This window comes from Astatotilapia calliptera, chromosome 7 (assembly GCF_900246225.1).
Source record: "Astatotilapia calliptera chromosome 7, fAstCal1.2, whole genome shotgun sequence".
Classification (NCBI taxonomy): domain Eukaryota; kingdom Metazoa; phylum Chordata; class Actinopteri; order Cichliformes; family Cichlidae; genus Astatotilapia; species Astatotilapia calliptera.
In genome coordinates, this window is record NC_039308.1 from 22545225 (window position 1) to 22560081 (window position 14857).

Here is a 14857-nt window from a genome sequence, read left to right on the forward strand (position 1 = left end):
AGTTTTCACTGTTCACTTAGCCTGACCTGTCTAAATCTCTTTTTTGCACTCCCCCTGTGGTCTGCAGCTCTTGATACTGATGTTGTTTTTCAAGCCTTTGGTAACCCTGCTCTCTGACACGACATTTTCTCTGACATATTGATCTAGAGAGAGGGGAACACCAACTCCAGCAAGGGGACACGCTTCATTGCTATCGAACACCAGAGGCAGGACAGCCGTGACTCCTAAGCTTCAGTTCAGACTCTTAAGTTTCAGTTCAGCCTCCAAACACCATAAAGTTATATCCTCTGTGTTTTATATGTGGTTTCAAAGATTAGTTAAAATGTCAATAAATATTATTTGTCATGTAATTAGCAATTTCATTAAACATAGAAGAGTAAGGAGCCTTTAAATAACGTGACAAATGACTTTCTCTTCCCCAAATGACAGTGTATTTCCCAGAGATTGGAAATCTGTCACATTCAAAGGAGTAATTGTTAAAACACAGACAATGATTTCCTGTACTATGCTTCCCTCTTCCTCTCCCAGCTCTGTGTTGCCAATAAAGAATAAACTTCGGCGATCTGACGTTTCCTTATGAGCCCACCCACTGAAGCATGCCTTTATGTCGGCTGTGCTGTAGACTCGGTTGGGCTGAATAGAAACTCCACAGGATGGGTTCAAATGGGCCATCAGTTAGACTGAATGCAACAGCCGACCTCCCCCTGCTCCGTCCCGGCATCCCGGTTGCCTGATTACATGTACACACCAATCCCATCTATCAGGCCATTGATTTTCCTGTCAGTCCACTTGTCTGCCTGTGGCTCTCTCCCTTTTCCAATAAGGACTTCATTGTTTGTATAGTTGTTTATGGATGTCCCAGGGAGACTGAATATTATGTGTGCTTGTGCACTATTCCTGGCTCTGTCTTTCTAGCCTGCTTTGCACTTCATTTCAGTAAAAAACCTGGCCACAACAAAAAACAACCAAGACCCCAGTTTGGGCCAAAAAACACACACACACACACATACACACATAAAAAAAACAACCTATCTTAGCTGAAGATTTTTCTAATCTCTCAATCGCATGTCTTCAACTTTCCACATCACTGTCCTTCAGCCCTTTTCCACTTCCTGCTTCCCTAACATAATCATTCCTTTTATCTCGCGCACTACCCTCTCCATCCACCTTCCAGTGACAGATGAAAGGCTGTAGGTTCTGCCGACTCGGCTGGAGCCCACACTTTATCAGCCCCACCATCCCCCTCACCTGCCAGCATCAGTCCTGCTGCTGCTAAGGCACTAAGCCCAGTTGATGGATCGCGCCACTCTCTTACAGAACCTCCATGTTTCCCCTGCTCTCCTCATCCATCTCCATACACAGATATAGAGAGGAGGGGCCAAATCAAGAAAGATCGCTTCCCCGTGCCATCACTCCTACTCATGAGTTTGTTGCTGTCTCATTTGTTGAGTTTGTTTTTCTGTTGGAAATTTGATTTTCATCATCCCTCTCCTCCCCCCCCCCCCCATCTTTCTCTCTTCCCTCCCCTTCTCCATACCTCTCGCTCTACTATCCATATCCGCTTCTCTCTTCAAGGTTCCTTATATCAGAAGTCCTCTGAGGCAAAAGACAAGAGTGATATTGGAAATTCATGTGAGTTATTGTTTTGTTTTGTTTTTTCCCCCCATTTCGTTCTTTTTTCATTATTTCTGCATTCTTGTCACGTCTGCCTTTGTTTTTTTTGTTTTTTTAAGGCATCTTTAATGCTTTAATGTGCACGACCTGAATTTGCAGTCTTACATACAGATTTTCCTTTTTAGCAAAAAGCAACATTTCAGAAATAGCCATTTTGCACTAAAAGCATAAAACAAAACACAACAACGTGTCCATAAGTAAAATGAAAAACAATGTTTGCGAATGTTCTTCTGTGTCCACCAGCGAGTTATTGTTGCTCTTCTGTTTTTTACTTCATAACCACCTCAGGATATGATCCGTTTTGATCGCCCTAACCCTTTCCTCGTAATGTGTCTGTGCTAGCAGGCTGCTTGTTTACAGCCACGCTACTATTCTCGAAGTAAGAGCTGACCCTGCTCTTTACCCTGCCGAACTTTGCCTCACCAGCAGCTCATGCACTGTGTCAAGCAGACATTTTAACCTACCAGATAGTAAAGCTTTCGGAAATGAACATTGTTTATTGATCAGTTACCAGGCAAGAGCATAAACTCAAAATAATATTTGCTGTGACCTCCATTTGCTTTAAAATATCACCAGTTCTCATAGAAATATCCTCAGTATGTGTGTGTGCATATCATATATATATATATATATATATTTCAAAATTCTCAGCTAGAAGAATTTTTGTAGGTTGTTCTTGCACAGTTCTTCTGTGGATTTCGGCTGCTTTAAGATTTTTGTCTCTTCATGTATAATTTAGGGCTGACTCAATGTTCTGGTCGGAGTGAGGGGCGAGGCTCTGTAAGACTGTTGCTTCTTGGTTTTAAAGGTCTTTGTAAATCTGTCTGTTTTTGGGTTGTTGTTAGTTTAAATGTGACCTTTTCAAAGAGCCCATTTGTTGGTATGTGCTATGGTTAAGAATTTGCACATCTATGCTGATTTTCTTTGGGGGGTGGGGGCATTATTTTCCATCTCTCACCCATCCCTTTGTAAATTTTTGCAACCTCGCTGAGAATGAAGTGTTCAAATAATCCCTTTCAGTTTCATTTCTTGTACTTTCCAACAATGGCTCATGTTCAAAGCGATGTATTAATCTAAGTGATACGTTTTAATGCGTACACTTAGCAGGTTGCTGCCTTTATCATCAAAGCATGAATAGAAGATTATTCGACTGAGGGGATATATGTTAAATAACTGCGGGGAAGCTTGGCAGAGGGAACGCAGTGAAATTACATTTTCAAACTTTCATCACTGACTCCCTGCTCTGTTTTCTGTTTGTGTCTGTGCTAGAAGAAGGATTAGAGGATGTATCTTTAATGCGATGTCTCACTCCAGGCTGAAAAGTCATGGCTGGGACATGCATGTCCTTCCTCACAGAAAACATCTATGGGAGCACTACAATATTAATACCCTTTTTCCCCACTTAAATTGTAGTCTTTCAATAAAAATTACAGAAATGATCTTTAATTGAAATGGAGGTCACTCTAAATATTATTCAATAGGGATTCATCAAGAAATTAAATGTAATATGATTTAAATAAGTGTTGAATAGTGGACTTATTTAATTACATTGAAATCCTTTTTATGGAATAAAAATCAAACCATAAGTTACTGGAAATGAAGCCAGAAAGGAAGTATGTGATTAAAATGACACAACGCGTGACTTTCACTTGTCACGAAAGCACTCTGCTCTTGGTTTCCTTTCGCTCTGCTCCTTTATCCTCCTTTGTGCGCGAGAACACAAGAGACACAGACTGAGTGCCTTCTGTATCCCTGAGACACACGAGGCTAATTTACACAAATGCTCGGCCATCATGCACGTCTTCAAAGCGCCCTGTATGGATTTATGGGTGACACTGCCATCTACTGGTGCAGATATTGTGCAATTTCAACACACACATCATCTCAAAAATTGTTGTGTCTGCCCGATCACAACACCTTTTTGTTCTCCTGTTGATAAGAGTGTGTTTGTAAGCATTTGCTTTGGCGTTTGTCTTTCTTTGGACAATGACTTCACTTGTGCAATGTCCATGCATGTGTTGAACAATACGTGCATACATGCTCATACATGCCTTTTTGACATTTCGTGTCCTCCACATAAGAGCTTCACCCCCATTTGTCAACTTGGTGACAGTGAAGGACATTCCTTATCAAACACCAAAGAGAGTTCAGACTGTCAGTAGGCATCCATTAAAAGGTTTGATCTTTAATGAGAGCCCGTCTGAGTCTGTATTTCTAAAAGGCACATATATCCATGCCAGGCCTACTAATCACTGAGGCTTCTCCAGCTGGATAGTGGACAGAAAGTCTCTGGGAGGGAGACGGAGATGAAAGACAATTTGAGAAATGTGAGCCATGTCTAGATCTTATCTGCAGTGTGTAAGAACAAAAACAGAGACAGACTCTGAACTTCAGCACAGAGCATGGTAATTTGAAGATGAAAACATCGACATCTCTGTCTTCAGAACTTTTGATCTTGGTTCTGAGCAGAAATCTTTGTGTCACTGGACCGCGGTGGAACAGCCTTCTTTATTAATTGTGCTGTTTAAATGAATTTTTGTCACCATTTACTTTATTATATGGTTATTACATTGTTATTTTATCAAGGTCTTGCACATGACACAGTGCAGTATGTATTATTTCAAGAATTCTGAGGCCATTTTTAACATTTGCATACAAGATAGTGAACAGATGTTGGCGTGCCTTTTAGTGTGTCGCACATGTCCAAGCAAACAGTGAAAAAAGGCCAGATGATGTGTGTCAAACTAAGTTGCCTGCATCATTATCTCGCCTCAGTTTTAACAATCAAGAGAGCCTCGTGTTTTTTTCATGAACTGTGTTTCCCACAGCAGGTCAGCATTAATCAAAAAAGACTGGAGCTATACTTCGTGCATTTATTTCTCAGTAGATAGTTATTAATATCCGGCTCAATCGTAAACCAGGATATTACCCTGCTGATAATGGCTTCATCACAAGTCCTGCATACTGAGAGAAAAAGGCTTTATGTCATAAATGGAAGCATTACGAGATCTTAAAAGACTATTTTTTTTTTCTGTCTGTGTTTTTTGTCTTTCGTCCCCAAACTCCTTCTCCAGTGGCCCCCACTACTGATGATGTAGCTCTTTATGTGGGTATTGTGATAGCAGTGATCATGTGCCTGGTTATCTCCGTCGTCGTGGCACTCTTCATCTACAGGAAGAACCACCGGGACTTCAGCTCTGACATCATTGATTCCTCTGCCCTCAACGGAGGGTTCCAGCCGGTCAGCATTAAGACCGCTCGCAAAGGTGAGTTATACGAGAGAGGCGTGTGTGAGTGTTTGAGCGTTGGTTTTTCTATATATCAAAATGTAACTGCATCTCAAATCGGTACATAAATAGATTAAACTTTCTTCTGTGTGAAAGGTAAGTGCACCTTTGCTGTCCTAGAGTTGCCCCCTTTAATCCAAGGAACTTTTAGATCCGTAACTGTGTCACTGGCTTAAAAATGTTACCATTTTTTCCAAGTAAAAATCCCTTCAGTTGCAAGATATTTGAAGAAAAGGCCATTTGAATGGGATTCTATAGCCCTCCATTTGTTCTTTTTGAGCCCATTATTAGTGGATTTCCTTTTGTCACTAATATAATTATCCTGTTAGTTTCAGCTTTTGGGCAAATGGTCTCACAATATCTTCATTTGCTCTTTGATATCATGAAGATTTAATTGTTAAATCAGTCACTGCAAGCTGCCCGGTCCCAGATGCAGCTAACCCTAATCCATTACATTTGGTGAGCTGTTTTTGGTCTGCGCCAAACATTTTTATGTATTCTGACCAAACAGTTCTGCCCTCGATTCGCCTGTCTACATCACATTATTCCAAGACGTCTGGTTCGTACCTGTATGTTCACTGGCCAGCTGTGATTTTGCTCTAATGTTCTTTTTGGACAACTTTTCAACTTTTTCCTGGAACGCCTCTCACGCACGTCAGATTTTAAGATTTTTTGGTTGTATATTCAAGCACTTGCATCCCAACAGTTGCAAAATAAACCCACAAATCATGGGATCAAGTTTTCAAGCATTCCTTGATGACTTCTTTTTTGCATCAGACAGTCTGCTTTTGCTGTGGCAGCTGTTCCCACACATGGAAATAGCTATTATTTTACCAAGAAGTGTAATAAATTTAACAAATGAGGCAAAACTTAAATGCACAAAGTTTTGAAAGAACCTAATGTGCCAAATGTTTCCTCAAAACCTGCCCAAAAACCGTGTTAAAAACTGAATATTTTGTTTCCATAAAATTAAGATACAGAAAGTGGCTCCGTGTATTGTTGAAGCTTAAGCACAATTCAATCCTCTTTTAGTAAAGGTGTTGCTACTTAATGGTACAGACTCAGTTCAGCAGATTAAAAGAAATGTAATACTCGACCTTAGACACACCTGTGTTGTCAGGCATATGGAATGACTTTCATTAGTGCTGGCATTAATAATAGCTTCATTATCTTCAAAACATTACCTTAACCCACTGAGACACGTCTGACTCTGGAGGCACGTGCGTCAGCCGTGGTGAAACTATTAAAATGCTTGCTGTTGTGATGGGAGGCCACATTATGCCCAGTCATTAAAGCACAATAAGGCCAGTCTCTGTGTAATTAGATTTGGACTGTTGATGCAGGACTTAAAGTAAGTTACATGCATGAGGACAGGTCACTGTGAACTGGCCAAAAAGACAGCAGGGAGAGAGACAGAAATATGTAACTGTGTTGTAAATGATTAGTGTGAGCTTTTGGAAAGAGGAAATAAATAAATAAATAAAAGCAGAAGAGATAAAAATACAATGAAGAGACTAGAGACGAAGCTTTTTAATGTGGGACAATTCAAAAAGATAAACACCATCGAACAACAACCCTTGTTAAAGGTGCTGCTTCTGTCACCGCTCTTATAAAGTAAAGGATAATTTGAAGCCAAGCCTATTTAAAACAGCTCCCGAGCAGAAGGCACTTTGGTTAAAGAATCTACCAATATTCAAGCTTTTTCATTTATTTATTATTTTCTAAAAGAAATCCAAACTCTGAAACTGTATAATGAAGCTGAATTTATATGAATAACATTATATTTAAATCATTTTACTTTCTGTTGATTATATATCCTTAACATTATCCTTCACCTTTACAGATATAGTTAATATATTAAGTATTATAATATAGATCGATGTTACTGTGGGGTTATTCATATTTCATATGTTTGAACCACCTGATCATGACAGAAACAATTGGTGGTGATTTAAAAAACAGTGGTGTTGGAGGAATCATATAAGCTGATCCACTTTACTTCCACCTTATCTCTGTCTTTCCTAAAGTAGCCTACTAAAAGCTGTAATTTATGTTCTATATACTGTATGAAGCATGCATAAAGCACATCACACACAATTTGCTGTGAAGAAGATAATTCATGGGTGGAAATGTCACATCCACCACAGTGCTCAGTGCAAACAAGGGTTAAATTGGAATTTGTAATGTTGGGGGGGGGGGGTCTCTTATTTCAGTGTTGCCATCGGTGCGCGTGCTGTGTGCAGGAGCAACAGTGACAGGGGAAATATCCCTACATGCAAAGAAAAATTAGCGTGATTGATCTAATTTGACAGAGTATGTGAACTATAACAAGGTCTGATCTCCGCTGACAGCTCTCTGCTCTGAAATGTGGCAGTGTGTAACAAATTCTCATGTCTCTGTGTCAAATACACAGTAGGAAAGATGGTGTAGGAACTGGTGTTTGAATAGAAGAACCAGTTAAGGGAATCATTGAGATTTTGCGTTTTATGGTGCTAGACACAGGCATTAATGATGTGCTAGGAGATGATTGTGTTAGCTTTAATTACCAAGAAGTGGTGCAATTTGAGTTTCTGTGATATTTTGCTCAAATCTTGTTTGCTGGTCATGACATTTTGACTTGAGCTTAAGCCTGCAAGCCACGTTAATGCGACACTTAGCTGAGATTATCCCTTGTTAAGTAGGTCTCAGTTTCATCCTGCAGTCCGTGGCACCTGTGCAATCTAATTAACAAAAGAGGGGGGAGGGGGGTTATCTGAAACCTGGTTTTGGGGGAAACCTGAGGAAAATATACAGTTTTATATGAATGAGAGCTGAAGCATATTTTGTTTAATTTCCTAATACAGATTGTGAAAATATGGGCCATACATTCTTGGAGATGGATGTTGCAAAACATGCCCTCCAGTGACACACTAGTACTTGCACTACTTCTAGTTTATTACTGGAACAACTTTTCTGACTCTCATTAACATTTGCATCATTTAGAAACTTGTGAGGGGGTGGAGACAGTGGAGAAGCTGGAGGACAGAGAGGCCCCCACTGACCCTCGCTCCACCCACTCAGTCCAGCTATTGAACATTTATCCTACTGGGTAAACCGAACATTCACGATGCCATCTGTTACTCATAAATCACAGCTGCACCTATAACTTCTCTGACTGAGTAATGTTTCTTGGTGGTGAAGTGGACCTCCCTAATGAGTAAAAAACAAAAAAGCCGTGCTCCAGTCTCACTGATTGCTGCCAGCAGTTCATTTCCTCATGGATATATAGGCTTCAAGTTAGTTTCTTCCTGATTCCTTTCCCAATACATGTGTTAAGACATTTATTCTGCTTTACCCATGTTGTTTTCTTTCCTTTTCAGCTGATCTCCTATCAGCACCCCCTGACCTGACCTCAGCAGCTGCCATGTACCGCGGCCCAGTTTACGCTCTCCATGACGTGGGTGACAAAATACCCATGACCAATTCTCCTCTGCTTGACCCGCTCCCTAACTTGAAGATTAAGGTGTACAATTCTTCAGGCTTAGTGACTCCACAGGATGACCTAGGAGGAGAATTTTCCTCTAAACTGTCACCTAAGCTGCCGCACTGCCTACTGGACAACGGTGACAACACAATGGGCCGGCGCACACAGACCCAGACGTTGCTCCGCACCAGGGATCCATCATGCACTGCTCTGGGCTCGTTCAGCTCCCAGGGAGGACAGCTTATTGTGCCCAACTCAGGTACTATACTAGCCAAAGATAGGTAGTGATTTTCCATATTTATATATTTTTATTTTATAGGTGATTCAGTTGGATATCAAGAAAAAATGTTGCATATTTCAAAGTATGCAGGAATGTAAAAAAGAAATAGTTTAAAAAATGAATAAACGAGCTTAGGTTCATGAAAAGCAGCATCTGCTACTTCCAGCAGATTCTATCAGTGTTCGTCTTAAAACTCATTAGCTGTCTTTTGTGAGTTATGATTGGAGCCACGTTTTTCATTCACTCAGTGGCACATCAGCATTTAGTAATAGCACCTCCACTTGTGTGGATGTGCATGTGTGAATGTCTATATGTGTGCACATACTGAAAGGAAACTCCTCTCATTGTATAGCCTGATAGGAAATGAAATATACCATCAGCTTTTCTCATCGTGTCCTTAAATCTCTACTCTTGTTTCACTTAATAATGTGCTGGTGATGATGATCTCGGCCCACGTTTCCCTTAAAGATCCCATTTTAAAAAAACATTAAAAGAAACTTCAAACACAAAACTTGCTGGTGTCTCCACTGGATTTCTGCCAGTCTCATAGTGATGACAAGACTCCGGGAAGTCACTATGTCTGACCAGGAAATGATCTGGCACATAATACCCTCCTCATAAAAGTGCAAGTTTACATTATTTATTTTGATTAGTGAACATTAGAGGTTGTGGTAGAGCCAGGCTGGCCGTCTCCTCCTGTCTTTATGCTGGGAAAAGTTTACTGGCTGCAGATTTTCTTTGATTTAGATTTAGTTAACATGTTTGATAGTGATATCAATCTTGCCATCAACTCTCTGCAAGAAAATACATTTCAGAAAGTTGCTACCTCCACCAAGGAGGTTATGTTTTTGGTAGGGTTTGCATGCATGCGTGTCATTCTGTCTGAATTCTGATAAAACTTTGCAGGAGTGTATAGTGGGGTCAACTTAGCAATCCATTCAAATTTGGCTTACGTGTGCCAAGGTCTTCAAAGTCAACTTCATGATTTATTGGTTCAAAATTGACAGAAAGCCTTTTAACTATAAACTGATTCTTACAAATCCGGTGTGTACTGTCAACCTCTAGAAAGATTTCAAATATTATGGCATATTTGACCTCTGACCTCTCCTTCAAGGTCAATAGACTGATTTGAAAGGTCAAAGTGATAATAATGCTATATAGAGCTATTTAAAACTATGTTCCTTACCACCATGGTTGGTATTGACATCGTATAAGCATATAGCGAATGATATATGGGGATTCTAAATATCACGTTATAGTTTGCATCCAAACTTCATATGACATGTGACCTCTGCCCTCACTTTTTCAAATTGACCCCAAAATGTGTGACATCTTTAACCCTTGTGTGGTGTTCATATTTTTGTTACTCAGCCAGTGTTCACGGGTCTGGTGGACCCGCTAGAGTTTTGGCTTTCCAAATTAACACTATCAAACAATTTTATGTTAAATTACTCAACAGATGTTTACTTCATCCCAATTACAAACCATATGAACAGCAAACATGGTTAATTTTTTCCCTTTACCTTTGTTAGATCACATTTATGAATAATGTGCTTCTCGTTTTTTTTTTGGGGGGGGGGGGGGGGTTTATAAAATGTTATAAAAACATAAATCAGTTATAATCAAGTGGAGTGAGTGGAAAGACACAACACATTTACACGTGAAGCAATATGTTTCACAACTAAATGGCATCAGCTGCTCATCAATGGTGACATTAGGCCCAGGGTTGTAAAACAGGGGGAGGTGGTGCACACACTTATCCCACACTGTCCTGATGGCAGCTAGCTTGTCTCTCTGCCGTCGAGCTGGTCTGTCGTCTCCGTTATCAAAACAGATAATCCTGGAAATTTTGTGGAAGTTTTCCAGAGACATTGATGCACGGAAAGGTTCTTGCCGGTTTCTGCATCCCACAGGGATTCTGTCGATTCCCCTTTGGACCTGAAAACTCCTGCAAGGATAAGAACCCCAAAGTAGGCCTTTGGGGTTCTTAGATGAATTTGTTCCATCTCCTTCCACCTCTCTCCAAAAACACACCTTCCTTCTAGATTACTGCAATCCAGAATAATTTTCTGGATGGAATCTGGGATGAAAAGCTCAAATGAAGACTTGATGTCCTGCACATGAGTACCTGTCAGCCGTGTTGGCCCTGGCTTATCACAGTAACAGCTCTGCAGGGTGGCTCATTTCTTGGGCAAGAAGACCATTCAATTTCACCAGTTATTGACATCCATATTTCTTCACTTGCTGTCTGGTGGGCTTGTTCTGGTCCTAGAGCTGGCTGCAGATGGGGTACTTGTCTTCGTTTTGTTACTAAATGGTGCTCAACCTCATCCTCTTCTTCAAAGTCACTGTCAGACTCTGAATTTTCAGAAATGTGAAATATTCTGAAACCTCTTTGTCAACATCATCATCCGAAGCTCCTCTCTCTTCCAAAATCAATTGGATGGCCCTCGCAGCAGATAATCTTTTGCCATCTTGATCAGTTGTGATAAAGAACCACATCGGCAAAGTCTTATTTATAGTATTATGCCCCTAATTAGCAGGTGGGACAGGGTATGAGAAAATAAAATTTGGATCCCTCAAGAAAGAGGGTAAAATGTGTGGGATGTAAGAGCAGACGTGTTGATAGTTGAATTTTCAACAATGTTGCAACTTTGTGCGGGAACGGCAGGGGAAGAAAACACTATCAGCAGCACCAGAAAGGAGAAGGACAGAGTGTGGGAACACAGGACCTACACTTTCAACACTTTTATTAGACCTGGGTCCAGTGGACCCGAACACCTTGTATGTAATGTAAATGCGTGGGGGGAGGTACAGTATGAGGTCATTGAAAATTAGTTCGGATTTATGTTCTTCACAGAAAATAAGCCAAAGCCAATGAATTTCAGGTTGAAAAAATAATTAATTGTTTAATTTTTCTTTTGAAAAAAAACTGAAAACGGGTCTCACAGACCCGAACACCATACAAGGGTTAAAGAAAGTATTGTCAAGAGAAAGAGAATGAATTCAAATTCAAATTCAAATTTTATTTGTCACGTACACAGTCATACACAGTACGATATGCAGTGAAATGCTTAGACAACTGCTCGTGACCTAAAGAAAAAAAAAGGAAAAGGCTATGAATAAGATAGGAAATAAATATGAAAAATTAAAAAGGGTAAATTTAACTAGGAAGGAATAAAATATAAAAAGAATTAAGGTTAAAAATGAAACAACTGTACAACACAAATTAGAATGAAGGGTAAATTTAACTGGGAAAGAATAAGATAAAATATATAAATTAAAGTTGAAAATAAAATAACTGTACAACAAAATACACAATACACAGTATGGAACTATATAAGAATGTATGAAGAAATATAAATAGATAAATAAATATATACACAATAACAGCAGCTGTACAAGTATTAACTGGAAATGAGCTGCCTAGTTAGTTATAAATATACTGTTGTATAGTATTATATAATTATCTCAAGCTATTTACAAATCATTACCTATTATCCTTTACCTACTCCTACACACACCTACATGTTTCTGTAGTCAAAGTAAACATGTGTGATTCTACCCTTAACTGCCTTTTACAGCACTACAAACTTCTTAAAGTACATTTAAACAGAACAAAGAAAACAAAATTAATATATACAAATTGCAGTGCTTTTCCCTTAAAAGTAAATACTGGCCAGAGAGTGAGCTGCCTCGGTGAAGGTTTATGCTCCCTGAGTGCTTCCTGTTTAGAGATTGCTTTTACTCAAAGCTTAGCTTCATTTCAGTTGTTAATAGAAGCTCGTTTTCTCCCCTGGAAAAAAGACACCCATAAGTCAAATTTTCAGTTTATTATCTCTAGATTTCAAGTTGGGTATCTCAAAATTGTGACTTTCTGACTTAAGCAAGAAGCAAGAGGAAAAAAACCTCAAAATTGGATTTTAATGGCAAATTTTATTTTATTTTTTTCTGGGGCTCAAACAAGCTTCCAAACTTGTTACACTTGCTCTCGCTGTCAGTGCAATATGAAGATTTCAGTATGTGAGAGCTTAAATATAAAGAGCTCTTCAGTAAAGTGAAAAATACAAAACCATTGCAGCTCTCAGTAGACACGGCAGTTCAAATCAACCATAAATGTTAACTTAAGAATTGTTAATCTTTGCAAACCCCAAGCAAACCTCTCAGTAAAAATAAAAGAATTCTTTTTAAAGCATGTGCAGTATCATTCAATACTTTGCTGTCTGTAGCAGTATATCCCTGATGATCTGCGACTTTGAAATAAGCTAAGCCATGTGCAGCCCATCAGCATATTGACTGCACGTAGTATGACAAGAGTTGATGGATACCCAAGGTGTGTGCACCAGAAGTGCTGGAGGTGTCCCGTTTCAGGCAGCTTACATTAGCCATGCTGTCCTCACTTCAAACACATGCAGACTGTTTGTAACGCGCCGCAGATGCATGCTGACAGGCAGAAGCAAACTAGCAGTGACATTAAAGGATACGCAGACTTCTCACATTTCTTAAATTTCTCTCTTTTTTTTCATTTTGATAACTGTAAAATGTTCTCAGCTGTTGGCTGCGCTCAGCCACCTCATCATGTTACATAGGAATAGGGAGAGGAAAGAGCACATTTGATATTTGATCTGTTTGTGAGCCTGGGTAATGAAATATTTTGTGGTGCTGTCACTGTGGCTGTTTGGTATTTTGCATCTTAAAATGCATTTCTCATCTCTTTGAAGCTTTGCTGTGAGGCAGAGTAGCAGCGCGCGAGACGTTCCCTTGGCAGAGTTGTGATTGCCTCGCTAGCTAGCTGGAGAAGCTGTCTGTCACCTTTTGAAAAGTTCAGTACAAGGACATGGGAAATCAATGAGCTATCTGAGATCCCTCCCCCACCACCACTCCAGAGAGAAGCCATGTGTGTGTTTGTGTGTGCGTATGCATGATGGAAATTGGGGGTTAGGCTTCTAAAAAACGCACACGCGCGTATCGGATAGGACATCTTATCGAATAAATCTGAGATGGAAAAATGTAAATCGCGCCTGCTGCAGCAATATGCCAAGGCTGTGACGAGCAAAGAGATCATTGATTTTTAGAAATGAAATTCCACATCATTTCCTGATACCATAAAAGAAGGTGGTAAAATTACATAGTTGCTGTGTGTGGGACTGAACGGCAGTGCAATTATTATTGTGTTTATCCAGGAAAAATATTCATTTGAATAAAATGAAAAAAAAAAATCGATTCATATCTCTGTAGTTGTGCAGCACTGCATGAAGACACACTAGTTAAATGTAAAATTATAATTTACCTTTCTATATTTGGAGTAGCCAGGATTCACCAGCCTGTTGGTCTCACTCTCTATACTCTCACATTCTTACAAAAGTCTCATAACAAGCACTGACAGTATAAAGACACCTCTGTCAACTTATCTTTTTTTTTTTGCTTTTTGCTTCCCAGGGGTTAGTCTGCTAATTCCTGCAGGGGCTATTCCTCAGGGCAGAGTGTATGAGATGTATGTGACAGTTCACAGGAAGGACAACATGAGGTATGCGACGACGCCCCAGAACCTTATTTGCTGCTGTCAACCGCTCCGTGTCACACATACATACTGAGAGTGCCATCAGATTGTGGCTAAATATTGTATGTATGCTATCCCTGTGCGCCTCCAGGCCCTCGGTGGAAGATGGCCAAACGGTGCTCAGCCCCATGGTGAGCTGCGGACCCCCGGGGACCCTGTTGACTCGTCCGGTCATCATCACCATGCATCACTGTGCCGTGTGCGATGGCCAGCAGGACTGGCTGATCCAGCTCAAAAGCCAGTCGCCGCAGAATCAGTGGGAGGTGAGATGTGAGATTCACAGAGAAATTTGTGCTACAGTAGGCTGTATCTATCGACTGCGCTCGAGTTTCAAAAATGGGTTTCTGACGGTCGCATGCACACAAGAATTGAAATTATGTGTTTACAAGCGAATCTCTGCTCAGTGTGTCAGCGAGCAGTAAAAAAGAAAAGATGCTGTGAGAAATAAATCCATGATATGGCATGGGAGAACTGATAGGATGGAGGAGGTGAAAGGGATCAACGTCCCCTGCATTGTTTGTCCAACTCATAGTAGTACTCAAAGTAAACCCCTGCTGCACCTAGGAGCTGAAATAGTACATCTCTAATAGCAG

At 40.1% G+C, this 14857-nt stretch overlaps 1 protein-coding gene across 3 annotated transcripts in view; it reads left to right on the forward strand.

Annotated features, from left to right (window-relative positions):
- Positions 1–14857, forward strand: part of unc5cb (unc-5 netrin receptor Cb) — a 125832-nt gene that overhangs the window by 100946 nt on the left and 10029 nt on the right. For 2 of the 3 annotated variants that reach the window (XM_026173824.1, XM_026173825.1), the window contains 4 exons: positions 4749–4940; positions 8321–8683; positions 14144–14231; positions 14356–14527. In XM_026173824.1, the coding sequence (XP_026029609.1) occupies positions 4749–4940; positions 8321–8683; positions 14144–14231; positions 14356–14527 (815 nt within the window). Of the gene's footprint in view, positions 1–1575; positions 1633–4748; positions 4941–8320; positions 8684–14143; positions 14232–14355; positions 14528–14857 lie in introns of all 3 variants that reach the window. The other variant, XM_026173823.1, reaches the window with a different exon arrangement.